The 17,472-nt window shown below is 46.6% G+C and overlaps 1 protein-coding gene across 1 annotated transcript; it reads right to left on the bottom strand.

Annotated features, from left to right (window-relative positions):
• Positions 1-15: 15 nt before the first annotated feature.
• On the bottom strand, positions 16-6,095 carry SMIM10L2A (small integral membrane protein 10 like 2A). The gene is made up of 2 exons (XM_009235289.4): positions 5,349-6,095; positions 16-4,445 (listed from the first exon to the last, which is right to left on the bottom strand). Exon 1 carries the CDS (start codon positions 5,936-5,938, stop codon positions 5,702-5,704), a length of 237 nt encoding a protein of 78 aa, XP_009233564.1. The 5' UTR covers positions 5,939-6,095; the 3' UTR covers positions 16-4,445; positions 5,349-5,701.
• Between the last annotated feature and the right edge of the window lie 11,377 nt (positions 6,096-17,472).

The raw sequence follows: 17,472 nt of genomic DNA, 5'->3' as shown, positions 1-17,472 counted from the left end.
CTTGAGGCAATGAAAGGTAGTAATAATTTTTTTAATCTATTGAATCAGAATTGCCACCAAAAAACTCTCATCCTGACTCCAGTGAGTAGCGTAACTTGGTATCCCAACTCTGGAGAGTATCAAAAGCCCTAAGCCATGCATACCCTTTGGTGCACTTTCTAGGAATATATATCAAGGAATTGATGACTGTGACACAGCATTTATCCACAACAGCATCTGTCACTGTATCACTTATAAAAACAAGGAAAAACAACAACAAAAAGCAAACCAACCCCCACCAAAATAAATGACAACAAAGAAAAACAACCAAAGGGCACTGGGGGATACATGATGAAACCTTCATACAAAAGAGATACTAGGTAGCTTTGGATGTAGGAAAATACATAATAACATGGTAAGACAAACATGAAATAGTGGAATCAGATTTCAAAGTAGTATGTTTGTAGTTTTACATACATAAAAAGTGCACACAAAGTGAAAATTCGTCCAAAACCCAGTAATTTCCCTTGGGAGTGGGGTGGGTAGGAATAGGATGTGATTTTGCATGCTCTTTATATTTCCCATTTCTCAATGTATTTGCTCTGGTGCCCCTGAAACTTCCCGCTTAGCTGCTTTCTTGCCCTCTCCTGACTCAGTCTCTTAGGTCCCAATCAATCTCTGGAGGTAGAATGGAAGGAAGACAGGTGGACCCATCTCCGGGTGGCCACAGCTGCTCCCACTGGGGAGCTCCATTTGGAGAAGGCTCTCAGGTCTACCCCTCATCCAAGCCCTGGATTTCTTCTGGACCTCACCCAGAAAGGACATGGTCATCTTCCATCTTTGCTATTCCATTCCACCATTCTTCCAGCCCAATTCCCTGCCTCTCCAAGGGGCACTGACAACTCAGGAAAAGAGCTTCTTCTTGGGGTTCTATTTCAGACTTGGTTCCTGTCTTTGGTTTCTCTGTAAAATGGGGATAATGGTTAGGTAGTTGTGGGATTATGATGAGATTAGGAATGCAAAGCACCTAGAACGGTGCCTGGCACATGGCAGGCTCTCATCAGAGGTCGGTTCCCTTCACTTAGTTCCTTTTCCCCACAGTAACAAGGCTGCTCCAGGTGAGACCTGATGACAAACAATGAACAGACATCATCGTATTCACTGCTTACAAGCATCCCAACGGAGCCTTACTAAAAACTCCAGGTTGTGCAGTTTGCCTGGCACCACACAGTAGTAAGTGGAAGAGCTGGGCTCACGGCTCAGGGTTTTGGTCTCCTGGGGTCCCATCGGAGCAGAACCGGCCTTCCTGCCTTCTTTTCCTCTGTAGCAGGGATGGGAGGGGTGGTCGTCCCTCAAGAGGCCTTGGAGCCAGGCTCTGGGATGATCATTTCCCATCTTGGTTTGCCAAGTCACGTGATTCCTGGAGTGTGGCTAAAGAGGACCATCTAGACAAAGGGGAGGGAAGCTCAAGGACTGGGGTCCATTTCTCCTGTGGTGGCAGATGCCATAGGGCATTAGCACCAGCGCTTTTGGACGGGCCCTCCTTGTCAGGATGCTCTGACCCCTGGGTAGCCCTTGGCAACAGGAGTGCCCCCAGGGCCCCTAAACCCAGTCTTCACTCCTGAGTCTGAGCATAGCCCTGTGTCCTCAGGATGCCTCCCCACTACCCCCCCGGGGGCCCTATGGGGCTTCCTCTAACACTACCCTCTGCCCTCCCTCCCCCGCCTTTTGCCTGCTTGCCAACCCTTACAGCAGCCACTAGGGAGCTCTCTGGTGGGAGCCACTAGGGAGGGAGGCTCTGATGGGACAGAATTTGCTTCCAAGGTTGGGAAAGGGAAGCAGGCTTCCAGGGCCAGGTCCTTTATCTTCTCCAAGATTCTGCAGTAACCTTGCTGGTAGGGAGGCAGTGGGAGGTGGCCTCAGGAAGGGAGAGGAGTCTCAGTGCTACACAAAATGACCTGGGTCGAGTCTGTTTCAGTTCACTTCACCCTAGTCTACCCTCAGGATTCTACTGACTTAAGACACTTTTGATCACCAGACTCTAAAAAGGAAAGGGACTTATGTTTTGGGTCGTTGAACAAAGGTTGTCAACAGGACAAGCAGCTACCTCTCGGGGCCAGGCTAGGATGCTGCCTGCTTCTCATGGGGCAGTGGTCCGGTTCAAGTCGGTTCTCAGCACAGCCTCTGAACAGGAAACATGGTCCCTGCCACAGCCTCCCCCAGCCCTATCCCTCAGAGGCTTCTCCCTGCCAACTCCTGGCCATGGGAGCCGGTGACCTCACCATGGGGCCTCTCTCCACCCGGGGCCACTGCATCACCCCCACCAGACACGGGAGGCCTCCAGTTGGGGTTTTAGTGTATTAAACCAAGGACTTTTTTTTAACTTAGAGAAAACAAGAAGACGTGACAACACCAGAAACAAGAACATCTCTCTGGCCAGCCTGTGCTGACCAGTACACAGTGAATCACACACAGAAAAGTATGTCATTCCGGTCGGTGTCTAGAAGCTCCACCGCCTAGAAAACAGACTGCAAATAAAGTGCATGGAGACCCCGTCACGCAGCAAGGGCCCCATCCGGGAGAGAAGAGGTGGGGAGGGGAGGTAGAGAAGCAACAGGCGGGGCTACCACTTCAGGCAGCAGGGGTGAAAAAGCAGGGACAGCAGCGGATGCTGAGGGCTCGGCCCTGACCCTCCCCAGCCAGCCCCTCTAGGCCAATACAGCCACACCAGAAGCCGCTGAGGGTGGGCGGACATGGACTTCCATGACCCTCTTATGGAGTGGGGCTCCCTGCAGTGGGGCGTCTTTGAGGGCAGACCCCTGCGGCTCTGACGCACCTTTATCCCAGTAGGGAAACAGCTTCCAGGGTCCCAGGCCAAGCCCCTTGCATGGGGAGGGCTCAGTCATCCCCCACACTCCCACGCATGCACTCAGCAAAGAGCTTTCCTGCAGCCTTCCTGGCTGGCCCAGGAAGAGGCTGGAGCTGGGGATCCAGTCACCCAGAGGGTGACGCCAGGGTTTGAAAGGGCCACATCTGTGCATCAGACACAAGGAGGCTCCTCACTTCTCTTCTCCAGCCCTGTGTCACTCTTGTCCCATAGACGCTGCCCCCAAAGATCTGTTGGGGGGACCAGCAGGCTGACAGGCCCCCAGAGGTGGTCCAGGGTGGACAGGGTTGGGGTGGATGAGAGGGGCCAACAGGGTCAGGGGTCCCCAAGAAACTTGGGACAAGGAGGCACCCCATCGGGCCCTGGCTGTGGGAGACTGCAGGGGGCACAAGGCAGCCACTGTCCAGCCTCTTCTGGGGTGAGGCAGACGGACAGCTTCATTCAGGACCTGAGTCCAGTGGGCAGCTGAGGAGGGTACATGGTAGGTGGCTGGGCCACTCTGTCCCTGGAGCTGGCCAGACTGCTGCAGTTTTCAGTCCCAGGAACTGAGAACGTGGCCCTCGGGGTACCAGTGCAAGAGATGCGGAAATGGGGATAGAAGGTAAGGGCGAGGGTCCCTTCCTGCCTCCCCTCTGGGCTGCTCCTGACCATTGTACACCAGTTAGCAGCACACCCGGGGGCCCCCAGGACCAATCCAAGCCGTGAGGATGAGATTCTCCTGTGTGATCCTGGGGATGGGGGGTCGAGCTTGAGGAGAGAGAATTGGGGTCATGCCATGGGTCTCAGCTCCCACCCATCCCAGGTTTATCCCTTCACCCTCCTGGTTATGTCCTGTCTCCAGGAGCCACAACACCAAGATCACCCCTACTTGCCCACCAAACTGGGAGGCTTGTGCCACTTCACTGCTGAGGAGCCCTTGGTGAAGCTCCAGGTGGGGTGAGAGGCTAGGATGTGGGGGAGAGCTTGGCTCCCCAGGGGTCCTGGGGCTCATCTCTCCTGTCTCCCATCTCAGCTGTCTGTCCTCCTGATCTTCCCTGTGACTTTCCATACTGCTCCAAGGAAAGCGACATTCCTAGACTCCCTACCCCTGGGCGCCTCTCTCCCTTGGTGCCTCAGGAGCCCTGTGCTTCCCTCTCCACTTCCCCCTCCCTCCTCCCACCATGCCAGGTCTTGGAGAAGACTGGGGAGGGGTGTGGGGGCCTGCAGGCCCAGGGGCACACGCAGTTCCTCCTCCTCCTATCTGCATGTCAAGGGCAAATCCCCCCCTCCCCCAAGCCTCAGTTTCCTCTGTCATTAGGAGGGGGAAATACACCTCTCTCACAGTGCTGCTAGCAGATTTCAGTTCCCAGGGAACTCAGAACTTCCTTCCCAAGCCAGGACTCGATCACTGGGCACCCCCACCCCTGTGAGCCTTTGTCCATGCTGTGCCTCTACTAGGAAGGCCCTTCTTCTCCTCTTGTTCAGGCCCTTCACGCTGCCTCTGCCCAAGCAGGTCCAGGGCCAGAGGTGCCCCTGGGCAGGGATGTGACTCTTGGCAAGGCCAGAGAAGGGGCGGGTCACTGCCTACAAACGCCAATGCCTGAAAGAGAAAGAAAGAGATGGGGACCTCAGTTGCCTGGCCACCAGACAGGTCCTTCCTTCCCCCAGGAATGGCCTCCTCTGCAAGCCCCTCCTCCATCTGCTCTGCCCACCCCAGGCTGAAAGCTGCTGTGTGCTCAGGGAGGTCTTCTTTTCCCAGATCACTTCAGTACACAGTAGGCTTCTAGAGGCCGTCTGGGGCTGGAGGATGGGACCCTGGCCCTGGGAGGGCGTTGCTAGCTAGGGGCCTTAGGGAGCATGGGCTGACATGGCGGAAGAGCAAGACTGGGGGAGGGGACGGTAGGAATGCGTCTCTCCCACTCTTCCCTGTCTCCAAATGCAGAGCTTGGGGGGTGCCCTCATGTAGGGGCAGGGGAACATAAGGGACAGCAGGAGCAGGCAGAGACCAGTCCTCTGGCACCAAAGACAGGGCAGGAGGCAGTTTTGCCAAGGGCTGTGCAGGAGCTGCAGAGAGCCCCAGGGCTGAGGGCTGAGAACAGATACGGGGCTCAGCCTAGAAAAGAACCGTCCTCCCTATGCCCACCGACTGGTGGGGAAGAGAAGGGTGGGGGCATCGTTGCTCCTCTAGTGCCTTCCCGGGGCCGCCCCCAGCCCACTACCCTCCATTCCTCAGGGTTCAGGGGACACCCTGGGGGCCTCTGAGGAAAGGGAGGCAGGCACTGGGGCGTGGGCGGGAGGGGGCCGCCCCTCACCCTATCCTGCAATCATGACTGGGGAGGAGGGGAGAGCCTGCGGCTGCCTTTCCTTTCCCCACCTGGGCTCCACAGCTCTTCCGGCTGGTTTGCCCCAGTGCCTTCCATATTTCCCCCCGGCCGCCAACGCGCCCTGACATCTGAAGGGCAGAGCCACCGCCCCTCCCCCATTCCAACCTGTCGCCTCCTACCTTTCTGCTCGGGGCCTGGAAAGTCAAGTCGCCGCAGCAGAATTCCCTCCTTCTGGTTTCCCCCTCTTTGGCCAATATGAGGCAACAGGTCGGCCGAGCCCAGGTAGTTTCTGGAGCCCGATGGCAGGGGCCCATTCAGTGCGTTTCTGCGTGATCCAGGGTCCCCGGGCTGAGACCGCAGCCGGGGCCAGGGCTGGGCCGTCGTGCCCTGGCGGCGTAGGTCTAGAGTCCAGGGGCCCGAGCTTCCCCGCCTCCGCCCCCCGCCGCGGCCCAGCTTCCCTTCATGCCGGCGACCCGGCCGGCGGCGGGCGGGGACACGGGCGCCCCTTCAGCCGGGCCTTCGCTGCCGCCGCTCACTCGATGCGCACCTGCAGGCGGACGTTAAGCATCACCGAGGCCACGATGTAGAAGTAGGGGAAGTTCATGCGCAGCCGCCAGGCCAGGTCGAAGAAGGTGAGCAGCGTGCGCGTGAGCCCCTTGCAGAAGGCGCCGTAGGAGCCTCGGGCCGCAGCTGAGCGCGACAGCCGCACCGCCAGGCCAGACAGGGCCGCCGCAGCCGCCGCCGCAGACAGAGCCGCCGACGCCGCCATGGGCCCGGGCCCCGCGCAGGCCCTGCCGACCGACTGACCCGCACGAGCGCGAGCCTCAGGGCGGCGGGACCCGAGCACTAGCGCACCCAGCGGGTCGCCCGGAGCCGCGTCCGCCCCGCCCCCGTGTTCCGCGGGCGGAGCGGGGCTCAGGAGGCCGCTGCCTCGGCCCCTCCTCCAAGTTCCCGCACAGCTCCGCCCCCTCCACACCTCCTCCCTGCGGGCCCCCGCCCTCCGCCAGCATAGCTCCGCCGCTGGCTTAGCCACGCCCCCAACCGGGAGCCGCAGAGAGGCCGTCAGCGCCGCGACCCCGCCTACTAGACGTGCCCCGCAGGCTCAGCTCCGCCCACTGCCCCGTCCCGCCCACACAGCCCCGCCTCTTTCCGGGCGCCTCCGGAGGCTGGAGTGGATTGAAGGGCGGAGCTGCCAGAGATCGCTTTGATACCATTTCCCAGGGTGGAGCGGGAATGGAGGAGGACAATCTGGACCTCTACGCTGATTCTGTACAGAAAGCACGTGCAGAAGCCTCTGCCTGTTCATATCACCTCCCTTCTCCCACGGTCTCCCCTGAAAACTGGCCAGCCAAGCCATTATACCTTTCTTTAATCGGCATGGTGCAGTAACTCTGCGCTACAGAGTGCCATCAAGCCCACATGCGTGCATTTTTCCCTTTCTGATATATTTGCTGGTCACGTATATCTCTTTATTGGCGAATTTCCCCATTGTCCTTCCCTTTCTGAGCACTCTTCTTAATCCATTGTTTGCCCTGGTGGTTGCACAAGGTCGTCTCGGGTTTTCATTTGCTCGTTTATGGCCTTTTTGTTTGTTTGTTGCCAGTGTGCTTAAAAGTCCTTTCGTGGTTTCATTCAATCGTTATTAAACGTAAACCAATCAAAACCCAGTAGTGTTTTTTCAGACTGTTTTAATGATGTGGGGAAATGCTCTCACTTCGTTATGGTCATGACTTTTGAAAAACTGTCGGCAAGAAGTAGGTTCACCCGACCCCATCCCAGTTTTCACAACGAAGGTTGACGTGGGTATTTAAGAACTCTCAAAATACCTGTTCACCGTCACACCTGATCATCTCTATGGTATCCCACGTAACTGTTTAAGGAACGCAGCGGATCTTTTTACACTGATTGGGCAATTGTCCTACCTACATGGTCGAGAAAAAAAAAAAAGCCAGTTCCAGAATCACTAGGTTATTGTGTGGACATCACGATTTTATCAACAACGCAACACATCCATGCATGGGTATACATGCATCAAAAAAAATGCCAGGGCAGGAGGCTGGGCGCGGTTTTTCTTTTCTTTCTTTTTCTCTTTTCTATTCTATTCTTTTTTTTTTTTTTCTGAGACTAAGTCTCACTCTGTCTTCCAGGCTGATGATCTCAGCTCACTGCTGTCTCTGCCTCCCAGGTTCAAGCGATTCTCTTGCCTCAGCCTCCTAAGTAGCTGGGACTACAGGTGCGCGACACCACGCCTGGCTAATTTTTGTATTTTTAGTATTTTTAGTAGAGATAGGGTTTCACCACGTTGGCCAAGCTGGTCTGGAACTCCTGATCTCAGGTGATCCGCTTACCTTGGCCTCCCAAATTGCTGGGATTATAGGCGTGCAATCTCAGCATTTTGGGAGGCCGAGATGGGAGGATCACTTAAGGCTGGGCCTGTTTAGCAAGGTCCTCGTCTCTACAAAAAAAATAAAATGTATTAGTGGGGTGTGGTAGCATATGCCTGTAGTCCCAGCTACACAGGAGGCTGAGGTGGGAGGATCGCTTGAGCCCAGGAGTTCAATGTTACTGTAAGCTATGATCCTGCCACTGTACGATGGAGTGAGATGGGGTGAGGCTACCTCTACTACAAAAAAGAAAAAGCCAGGGCAGATATATCAAATTGCTCTATATTGTTCTGGTTAAGACAATAGGGAGACTTAAACTTTTTACTTCGCTCTATATGTCTGTATATCCAAATGTATGTCTATACATATTCCTTGTATAATACAATGAAAAAAATTAGTAATATTTGAAAAAGAAGGGGCCATAGAAACATAGACTTAAGGCACATAGAAACCCATTGTTCCAGACTGGATAGAACCCCATTCATTTGCAGACCCTGTTGCTTCCAGCCATTTCTGAAACCTCTCCTTGGCCTCATCTCATTTATTTTTTGACATTTTGTTTGTAAATAGTTATAGACTCACAGGAAATTTCAAAAATAGTACCAAAAAAGACCTTGTGCCTTTTATCCAGCTTCCCTCAACAGTAACATTTTTTTGTTGATTTAATATAATATCAAAATCAAGAATTGAAATTGATACATTACTGTTTACCAGACTACAGGCCTAATTTCACTTGGAATATTTTTTTAAACCTGCATTAATGTGTGGGTGTGCACAGATATAGTCCTAACAGTTTTACACCATCTAAAGATTTGTGTAACCACAACTACAATGAAGATACAGAAATATTTCATTACCCAAAAAAAACCTCCTTTGGGTTACCTCTTTGCACTCACATTCAGCCCCTCTGCACATACTATGTTAGATTTATTTCATCCCTTTGGAGTGACTGCTAGTGGTATTGTGAGTTTGATTACATGTCAAACATTTGGTTTCCATGTGTTCATTGTTAATATATAGAACTGCAACTAATATTTTCATTACATTATTAATCGAGATAATTGTAGATTTACATGCAATTTTAGGAAAAAATACAGAGAGATCCCATGTTCCCTTTAACCAGTTCCACTGGTTAATATCTTTCAAAACTATAGTACGATATCATAACCAGGATGTTGATATTGACACAATCCATCTATCCTACTCAGAATTCCCTCAAGCTGCCCTTTTTTGACCAAATCTGCTTCCATCCCGCTCTCCCTCCTTAATGACTGGCAACCACTAACGTGTCGTCTATTTCTATAATTTTATCATTTCAAGAATGTTAAACAAATGGAATGATACAGTGTTGTAACCTTTGGGAATTGACATTTTTCACTCAATATCATTCTCTAGAGAATCATCCAAGTTGTTAGGAGTGTGAAGTGTCAATAGTTCTTTATTTCTTTTTGCTGCTGAGTAGTACTCCTTGGTATGGTTGTACCACAGTTTGTTTAACCATTCACCCAGAGTATTCCCAGTTTTGGCTATTAGAAATAAAGCTGCTATGAATATTAATTTACAGCTTATTGTGTGAAGATAAATGCCCATTTCTCTGGGATAAATGTCTAAGTGTGATTGCTAGGTCATAAGGTGCATGTTAGGTTTTGTAAGACTCTACCAAACTGTTTCCTGAGTGGCTCTAGCATTTTATATTCCCACCAGTAATTTATGAGTGTGTTGATTCTCTGCATCCTTGCCAGCATTTGGTGTTATCACTATTTTTTATTTTAAACATTTTGATTGGCGTATAGTGATATATGATTAGGCAAATACCAATAATTAAGGTGAAAAATCATTTTATGTGCTTATTTTCTATCTGTTTATCCTTTTTGGTAAAATGTTTTTTGCCATTTTCTAGTTGGACTGTTTTCTACACTTAAATCTCGAGACTTCTTTATGTTTTCTAGATACGAGTCCTTTAACAGATATGTGGTCTGCAAATATTTTCCTCGCATTCTGTAGTTTGTCTTTTCATTCTGTTATTAAGGGCATTATCTGAGCAAAAGACTTAAATTTTGATGAAGTAGCATTTATTGGTCCTTTTTATTTATGGATCATGGTTTTGATGTCATGTGTAAGAACTCTTTACCAAGCTCTAGGTCCAAAAGATTTTCTTCTGTGTTTTCTTTTTGAAGTTTTGTAGTTTTATATTTCACATTTAAATTTGTGCCCCACTTTGAGTTAACTTTGGTATAATATTTGAGGTTTAGGTCCAGGTTCAATTTTCATTTATGGATGTCTAATTGTTAGAGCACAATTTGTTGGAAAGGGTATCCTTTCTCCACTGAACTTCTTTTTCATCTTTGTCAAAAATCAGACTTGGGTCTCTTTCTATGTCCTCTATTCTGTTGTATTGGCCTGTGTGTCTATTCTTTCTACAGTACCACACTGTCTTTATTACTGTTTGGGTATAGTACATGTTAATATGGGAATATTAGTCCATTCACATACTGCTATAAAGAAATACCTGAGACTGGGTAATTTATAAAGAAAAGAGGTTTAAGTGGCTCACGGTTCTGTAGGCTGTGCAAGAAGCATAGCAGCTTCCGTTTTTGGGGAGGCCTCAGGAAGCTTACAATCATGGCAGAAGGCAAAGGGGGAGCAGGCACATCACGTGGGTGGAGCAGGAGAAAGAGAGAGAGCGGGTTGGGGGGTGCCACACACTTTTAAACAAGCAGATCTCGTGAGAACTCACTCACTATGATGACAACAGCACCAAGGGGATGGTGCTAAACCATTCATGAGAAACCACCCCCATGATCCAATCACCTCCCACCAGGCCCCACATCCAAGATTGGGGATTACAATTTTACATGAGTTTTGGGTGAGGACACACATCCAGACCACATCAATGGGGTAGCATGACTTTTCTCTATTTTTTGAACATTTCTTTAGCTACTCTAGGGCTCGTGCCTGTCCATATACAATTTAGAGTAAGCTGATCTATGGGTACAAAAAGCCTTGCTGAAAATTGTGTTAAATTTAAAAACCAATTTAGGGGAAAATTGACATAGTTTCTGTGTGGATTCTTCAAACCCAGGAACACAGTATGTTTCTTCATTTATTTAGATATTCTTTATTTCATCAAAACTGTAGAATATTCAGCATTCAGATCCTATATATGTTTGTTAAATGTACTCCTAAGTACTCACTTTCTTTGAAGCAATTATACATGATTTTATGTTTCTAATTTCAGTTTCCACATGCTTGTTCATTGTTAGTATGTAGAAATATGATAATTTTTTTGTGTTCATCTTGTATCCTGCAACCTAGCTGAACTTTTTTTCTTACTTCTTGTGAGACAGGAATAATGCAGTGTGGTCACAGAAGAATAGAAAATTCCAGACAGCAGTTTCAGATGACTAGCAAAAGGAAACTGCTGAAATAGCAGCAGAAGCTAGGGGCTGATAAGACCCTAAAAAACCAGGGTATGGACCAGCTGGCTAAGACCAATTGGACCCAACACGGTGCTGGATTTGACCTAGGTGTTACCTAGGACGTCATTATACCCTCATTAACATAGTAAATCACACATCCACTAGCACCAGGACAGTTCCAGGAACACCCATATGTGGTGTAAAAATGGGTGGTGCCACAGTGTCAAGAAATCTCTAACCTTTTCTAGGAATCTCTGTGAATATTCCACCCCTTGATTAAAGAAACCCGCAAAGGTAGAAGCCCCAAATTCCATTGCATGACTCACTCTGAGTATGCCTGCACTCCCCTTTCTTGAGTGTGTACTTTTTCTTTGCAATAAATCACTGTTCTTTCACTCTTTTCTGACTTATCCTTGCATTCCTCCTTGCAATGGTGTCAAGAGTGTGGACACCAGCTGGGGTCGAAGTCTAACCAGTGTTTGGGGACCTCCCGCAGCCCACCGGTATCACTTGGAGTCTTTTTGTCAATTCCTCGGAATTTTCTAACTAGATAATCATGTCATTTGTAAATTGGGACAGTTTTATTTCTTCCTTCCTAATCCTTATTTCCTTTCCTTGTGTTATTGCAGTGGATACAATTTCCAGTACTAGGTTGAAAAAGAGTGGTGAAAAACTAACATCACTGACTTGTTTGGGATCTTAGGGGGAAGCATTCAGTCTTTCAGCACTAGATATGATGTTAACTGTAGGGAGTTTTGTTTGTTTTTTTGAAAAAAGTTTCTCAATTTTCTCATTTTTTGTTTCCTTTATTTAAAAAATTTAGAATTGTGGTAAGATACACATAGCATAAAATTGATCACGTTAACTGTTTTTAAGTGTTCAGTAATGTTAAGAACATTCACATTGTTCTGCAACCAATCACCATAGCTCTTTTTATCTTGCAAAAGATAAAAAAAATTACAACTCCCCATTTCCTCCTGCCCTTAGGCTCTGAAAACCACTATTCAACTACGTGTCTCAATGAATTTGACTACTCTAGGCACCTCATATAAGTGGAATTATACAATATTTGTCTTTTTGTAATTGGCTTATTCATACAAAATAAAATTAAGTGTAGTCCTCGGAAAACACGTATTTTTTTTTTTGAGACGGAGTTTTGTTCTTTGTACCCAGGCTGGAGTGCAATGGAGCGATCTCGGCTCACTGCAACCTCCGCCTCCCAGGTTCAAGCGATTCTCCTGCCGCAGCCTCCAGAGTAGCTGGGATTACAGGCACCTGCCACCATGCCCAGCTAATTTTGTATTTTTAGTAGAGATGGGGTTTCTCCATGTTGGTCAGGCTGATCTTGAACTCCCGACCTCAGGTGATCCACCCGCCTCAGCCTCCCATAGTGCTGGGATTACAGGCGTGAGCCACTGCCCCCAGCCAGAAAACATATTTTTTTTTATAAGAAGCATAAAACCATGCTTGAAAATGAATAAATCTTTGAAATCTCGTAAAAATTTGAAGTGAGGTTCTTGTAGCATAGAGTTGGGTTATTTTTTTAATCCACTGTCAATTTCTGTCTTTTCATTGCTATTCTTATATCATTTACATTTAAAGTAAGTATACTGATATGCTAGGGCTTATGTTTGCTATTTTAATATTTGCTTTCTGTTTGTTCGTTTTGTTTCTTATCCCTCTGTTTCTCTTTTCTTGCCTTCCTGTAGGATATTTGAACATTTTGTAAAAATTCCATTTTGATTTATATGTAGTGTTTTTTTCCTTTTTTGTACTATAATGTTTATTTTTATTTTTTATACTGGTATAAATATATATAAAGTTCAGTAAAGGTAACTTTTCATTGTCTCTATTCCTTCTCTGGTCATTATAGTCATTTGTTTTGTTTCTATTTATTTATTTACTTATTATACTTTAAGTTCTGGGATACATGTGCAGAACGTGCACGTTTGTTACATAGGTATACATGTGCCACGGTGGTTTGCTGCACCCATCAACCCATCACCTACATTAGGTATTTCTCCTAATGTTATCCCTCCCCTAGCCCCCTACCCCCCGACAGGCCCTAGTGTGTGACGTTCCCCTTCCCATGTCCATGTGTTCTCATTGTTCAACTCCCACCTATGAGTGAGAACATGCAGTGTTTGCTTTTCTGTTCTTGTGTTACTTGGCTGAGAATGATGGTTTCCAGCTTCATCCATGTCCCTGCAAAGGACATGAACTCATCCTTTCTTATGGCTGCATATGATTCCATGGTGTAAATGTGCCACATTTTCTTTATCCAGTCTATCATTGCTGGACATTTGGGTTGGTTCCAAGTCTTTGCTATTGTGAACAGTGCCGCAATAAACATGCATGTGCATGTGTCTTTATAGTAGAATGATTTATAATTTGAGGGGTATATACCCAGTAATGGGATTGCTGGGTTAAATGATATTTCTGGTTCTGGATCCTTGAGGAATTGCCGCACTGTCTTCCACAATGGTTGAACTAATTTACACTCCCACCAACAGTGTAAAAGTGTTCCTATTTCTCCATATACTCTCCAGCATCTGTCGTTTCCTGACTTTTTAATGATCACCATTCTAACTGGTGTGAGATGGTATCTCATTGTGGTTTTGATTTGCATTTCTGTAATGACCAGTGATGATGAGCTTTTTTTCATATGTTTGTTGGCTGCATAAATGTCTTCTTTTGAGAAGTGTCTGTTCATATCCTTCACCCACTTTTTGATGGAGTTGTTTATTTATTGATTTATTTATTTATTTTGTAAATTTGTTTAAGTTCCTTGTAGATTCTGGATATTAGCCCTTTGTCAGATGGATAGATTGCAAAAATTTTCTCCGATTTTGTAGATTTCCTGTTCACTCTGATGATAGTTTCTTTTGCTGTGCAGAAGCTCTTTAGTTTAATTAGATCCCATTTGTCAATTTTGGCTTTTGTTGCCATTGCTTTATATGTAGTGTTTTTGAATATAGTTCTTCATATTATTATCTTTTGTTGGCTACTGTATGGATTACATTACACATCAAAATCTACTGGCATCAACATTTAAACCACTTTGAGTGAAGCGGAGAAATTTTACTTCCATTTAGCTTTCCTTGCCCTCCTCCCATCTAAATATAAACAGCTTAAGCATTTCCTCTTTGTACATTGAGCCTGCCCTAGCTAATGTTATACGTTTTGCTTTAACCATCAAACATGATCGTAAAAACTCATCAGGAGAAAGTTATCCTGTTACGTTTACCCCCACTTTCACTCATTCCATTATTCTTTCTTCCTTCCTGAAGTTCCAACCTCCTGCGTTATCATTTCCTTTCTGTTTAGATAATTTCCTTTAGCCATTTATTTAAGGGCTGCTGATAACCAGTTCTCTTAGGTTTTATTAATCTGAGAATGTCTTTATTTCCTCTTTATTCCTGAAGGATATATTTGCTAGATATAGAGTTAGTGGTTGACAATGGATGGGAAAGTGGAGGGCTGCCTAGTCTTGCCTGCACTGAACCACCTCCTTCAGTTTCCTTGGTGCCAGATGGGAGTGACACCTGGGTGAATGGAAAAGCTGAATGCCAACTAACTAGCTCTCCCTTGGAGTTTCTCATCTCCCTCCTTGGTGATGATTTGTGGAGGAAGTCCTCCTCCCTCTAGACCTTGTTGACACAACTCCAGCAGAGTGCTGCTTGTTTCTATTGGGTAGGTGGTTGGAGTGGAAGATCAGATTCCTGGTGCAGTCATCAGAGACATCAGAGCACCACCACTTACTTCCACATGGGAGGTAGGGGGCTGAATATTAACTCCCCACTCAGCCCTACTGAAACTGCACAGATGAGTGGGTCATTTTGACTGAGGTGAGGGGGTTTGTCAAAAAGGTGTTCTGCTCTGTTAAGCCACCATTTCCCCCAAAACCTTTGGCTAGAGGAAACAAGCTTTCCTTGGAGGTTTTCTTTGTTGGCAGTTCTTGGTTGCTGGCTTCTCCAGTGCCCAATCAAGGATATATGAGAGGGAAAAAGAAAATTCAGGGATCCAGGAACAGTGGCTCATGCCTGTAATATCAGCACTTTGGGAGGCTGAGGCGTGTGGATCACTTGAGCCCAGGAGTTGGGCAAATTTCTTGAGCCTAGGAGTTGAAGACCAGCCTGGGCAACATGGCAAAATCCCATCGCTATGAAAAGTACAAAAATTATCTGGGCATGGTGGCTGTATGAGTTCATTTTCACGCTGCTGATAAAGACATACCCGAGACTGGGTAATTTATGAAGGAAAGAGATTTAATGGACTCACAGTTCCACGTGGCTAGGGAGGCCTCACAGCCATGGCAGAAGGCAAAAGGCATGTCTTACATGGTGGCAGGCAAGAGAGAATGAGAGCCAAGCAAAAGGGGAAACCCCATATAAAACCACCAAATCTCATGAGACTTATTCACTGCCAGGAGAACTGGATGGAGGAAATTGCCTCCATGATTCAATTATCTCCAACTGGGTTCCTCCCACAACATATGGAAATTATTGGAGCTACATTTCAAGATGAGATTTGGGTGGGGACACAGCCAAACCGTATCAGTGGCACGTGCCTGTAGTCCCAGCTACTTGGGAGGCTGAGGTGGGAGGATCACTTGAGCCCAGGAGGCAAGGCTGCAGTGAGCCAAGATCGTGCCACTGCACTCTAGCCTGTGTGACAGAGTGAGACCTTGTCTCAAAAAAAAAAAAAGAAAAGAAAAAGAACACTCAGGTAACTCACTGCTACCATGTCTTTCCTCAAGTCCCAAGGTCCATAGACAGTCCTTACTTCCAACTGTTATGAAAAACTTCAGACATATGACATTTAACAGAGTTTATTTGAGCAAAGAATGATTCATGAATTGAGCAGCACTTAGAACCAGAAAAGGTTCAGAGAGCTCTGCCCAGCAATGTGAGCAGCAGGTTTTTAATAGTCTGATCACTGACTCAAAGTAGGGAAATCACCTGATTGGCTATACAGCTAGGCATTTCTCTTACTTGAGTATGGGCTGATACGAAGTCTCTAATTACATAGCCAGTCAGCTGGTTGGCTGTTTGTGATTGGCTGAGGCTTGTTTTTCTTTTAAGTCAGTTAGAAGAAATGTTTCTAAGTTAAGTCCCAGTTTGCTTACATAAGAGCTCTGGTTACAGAGACAACTTCACGCTAATGGCATCCTGCTTATTTTGCTTTAACACACCTTCAGAGTTTCCCTATGCTTGTGGTATTATATGCTTCTGGTATAACAATACAATTAAATGCAACCTTATCAAGTAGATATTGTGATCAGTTCTGTCAAATTTGTACCTTTGTGTATCCACCACCACAATCAAGATATAGAACATTTTCATCACAACAGAAAGTACTCTTGTGCTCCTCCTAATCAACACCTTTCCTCTACACTCAGGCCAAGGACACCCCTGTCTATTTTCTGTCACTAATGATTGGATTTGTTTTCCTAGGGGTTCACATACATTTGTTATCATTCACATCCAGGTTCATGCTGCCTGTGTGCAGTAAGTCAATCACTGTGGTGACAGGTTTTGCAAAACAGGAAGAATTTATTCATGAGGCAGCCAAGTGAGTAGGTGGGAGAATAGGTCTCAAATTCACTTCCCCAAAGATAAGGCTTAGGGATATTTCTGGGTTAGAGAAGTGAGGTGGCCTAAGGCATAGGGAAAGGTGATTGGCAGTGGGGAAAAAAGTGAAGTAATCAATGATCTATGCAAGTGTATTTGGGGATTATGGAATTTCATAGGACATATGTTCAGAAAATGTTAATGTTAGCATGATCTGTGGCTGGAGTTTTTGGCCTTCTGACAAAGAAGTCAAAAAGGCCACCTCTCAGGCATTTGCATAGGCCCAGTTAAAGGGTCAGTGGTTTCAAATGGTTTGAACTGGACAGGAGCTGCTTCAAGTTCCTGAAAAACAACTGAAGCAACCGTTACCATGGTGACTTTTAAATGTTATCTACAAGGTAGCCAGTGAAAGTTAAGTTTTAGCCTTCAGCAGTGCAGCCTTCAGCTACCATGACCTTCAGCTTTATGAAAAAATATCAAAAAGCAAGCAACCACAAGCAAGTAGGGCAGGCTAAGTTTGGCAGACCTAATCAGATTAACCCTTTGGTTTCCAATGGAATCGTACAGAATGAACTCATTTATGTTTGGCCTCTTCGACTAAGAATAACATTTTTGAAATACAATCACGTTGTTGCATGTATGAATATTTAGTTCCTTTTTATTGTTAAGGAGTGTTCTATTGTAGAAATACACCACAATTTGTTTACCCATGTATTTGTTGTGGTAGGGAACCTTTAAGATTGCCCGCAGTGATCCCTACCTCCTGGTATTATTCCTTTGAGCCATCTCCAGCATTGAAAGTGGGCCATAATTAATTACTTGTTTCCAACTATAAGACATTTAATAGCAACACTTGGCAGTGAGTCTTTTTAATTTTAGCCATCATAATGGACGCATAGTGGTAACTTGTTATTTTCTTTTGCATTT

This window comes from Pongo abelii, chromosome X (genome assembly GCF_028885655.2).
Source record: "Pongo abelii isolate AG06213 chromosome X, NHGRI_mPonAbe1-v2.0_pri, whole genome shotgun sequence".
In the NCBI taxonomy this organism is placed as follows: Eukaryota; Metazoa; Chordata; class Mammalia; order Primates; family Hominidae; genus Pongo; species Pongo abelii.
This window is presented reverse-complemented; position numbering and strand designations above follow the sequence as displayed.

Bases quoted from the DNA above. Each gene is read 5' to 3' on its own strand.
- SMIM10L2A (XM_009235289.4), bottom strand. From the start codon at position 5,938: ATGGCGGCGTCGGCGGCTCTGTCTGCGGCGGCGGCTGCGGCGGCCCTG.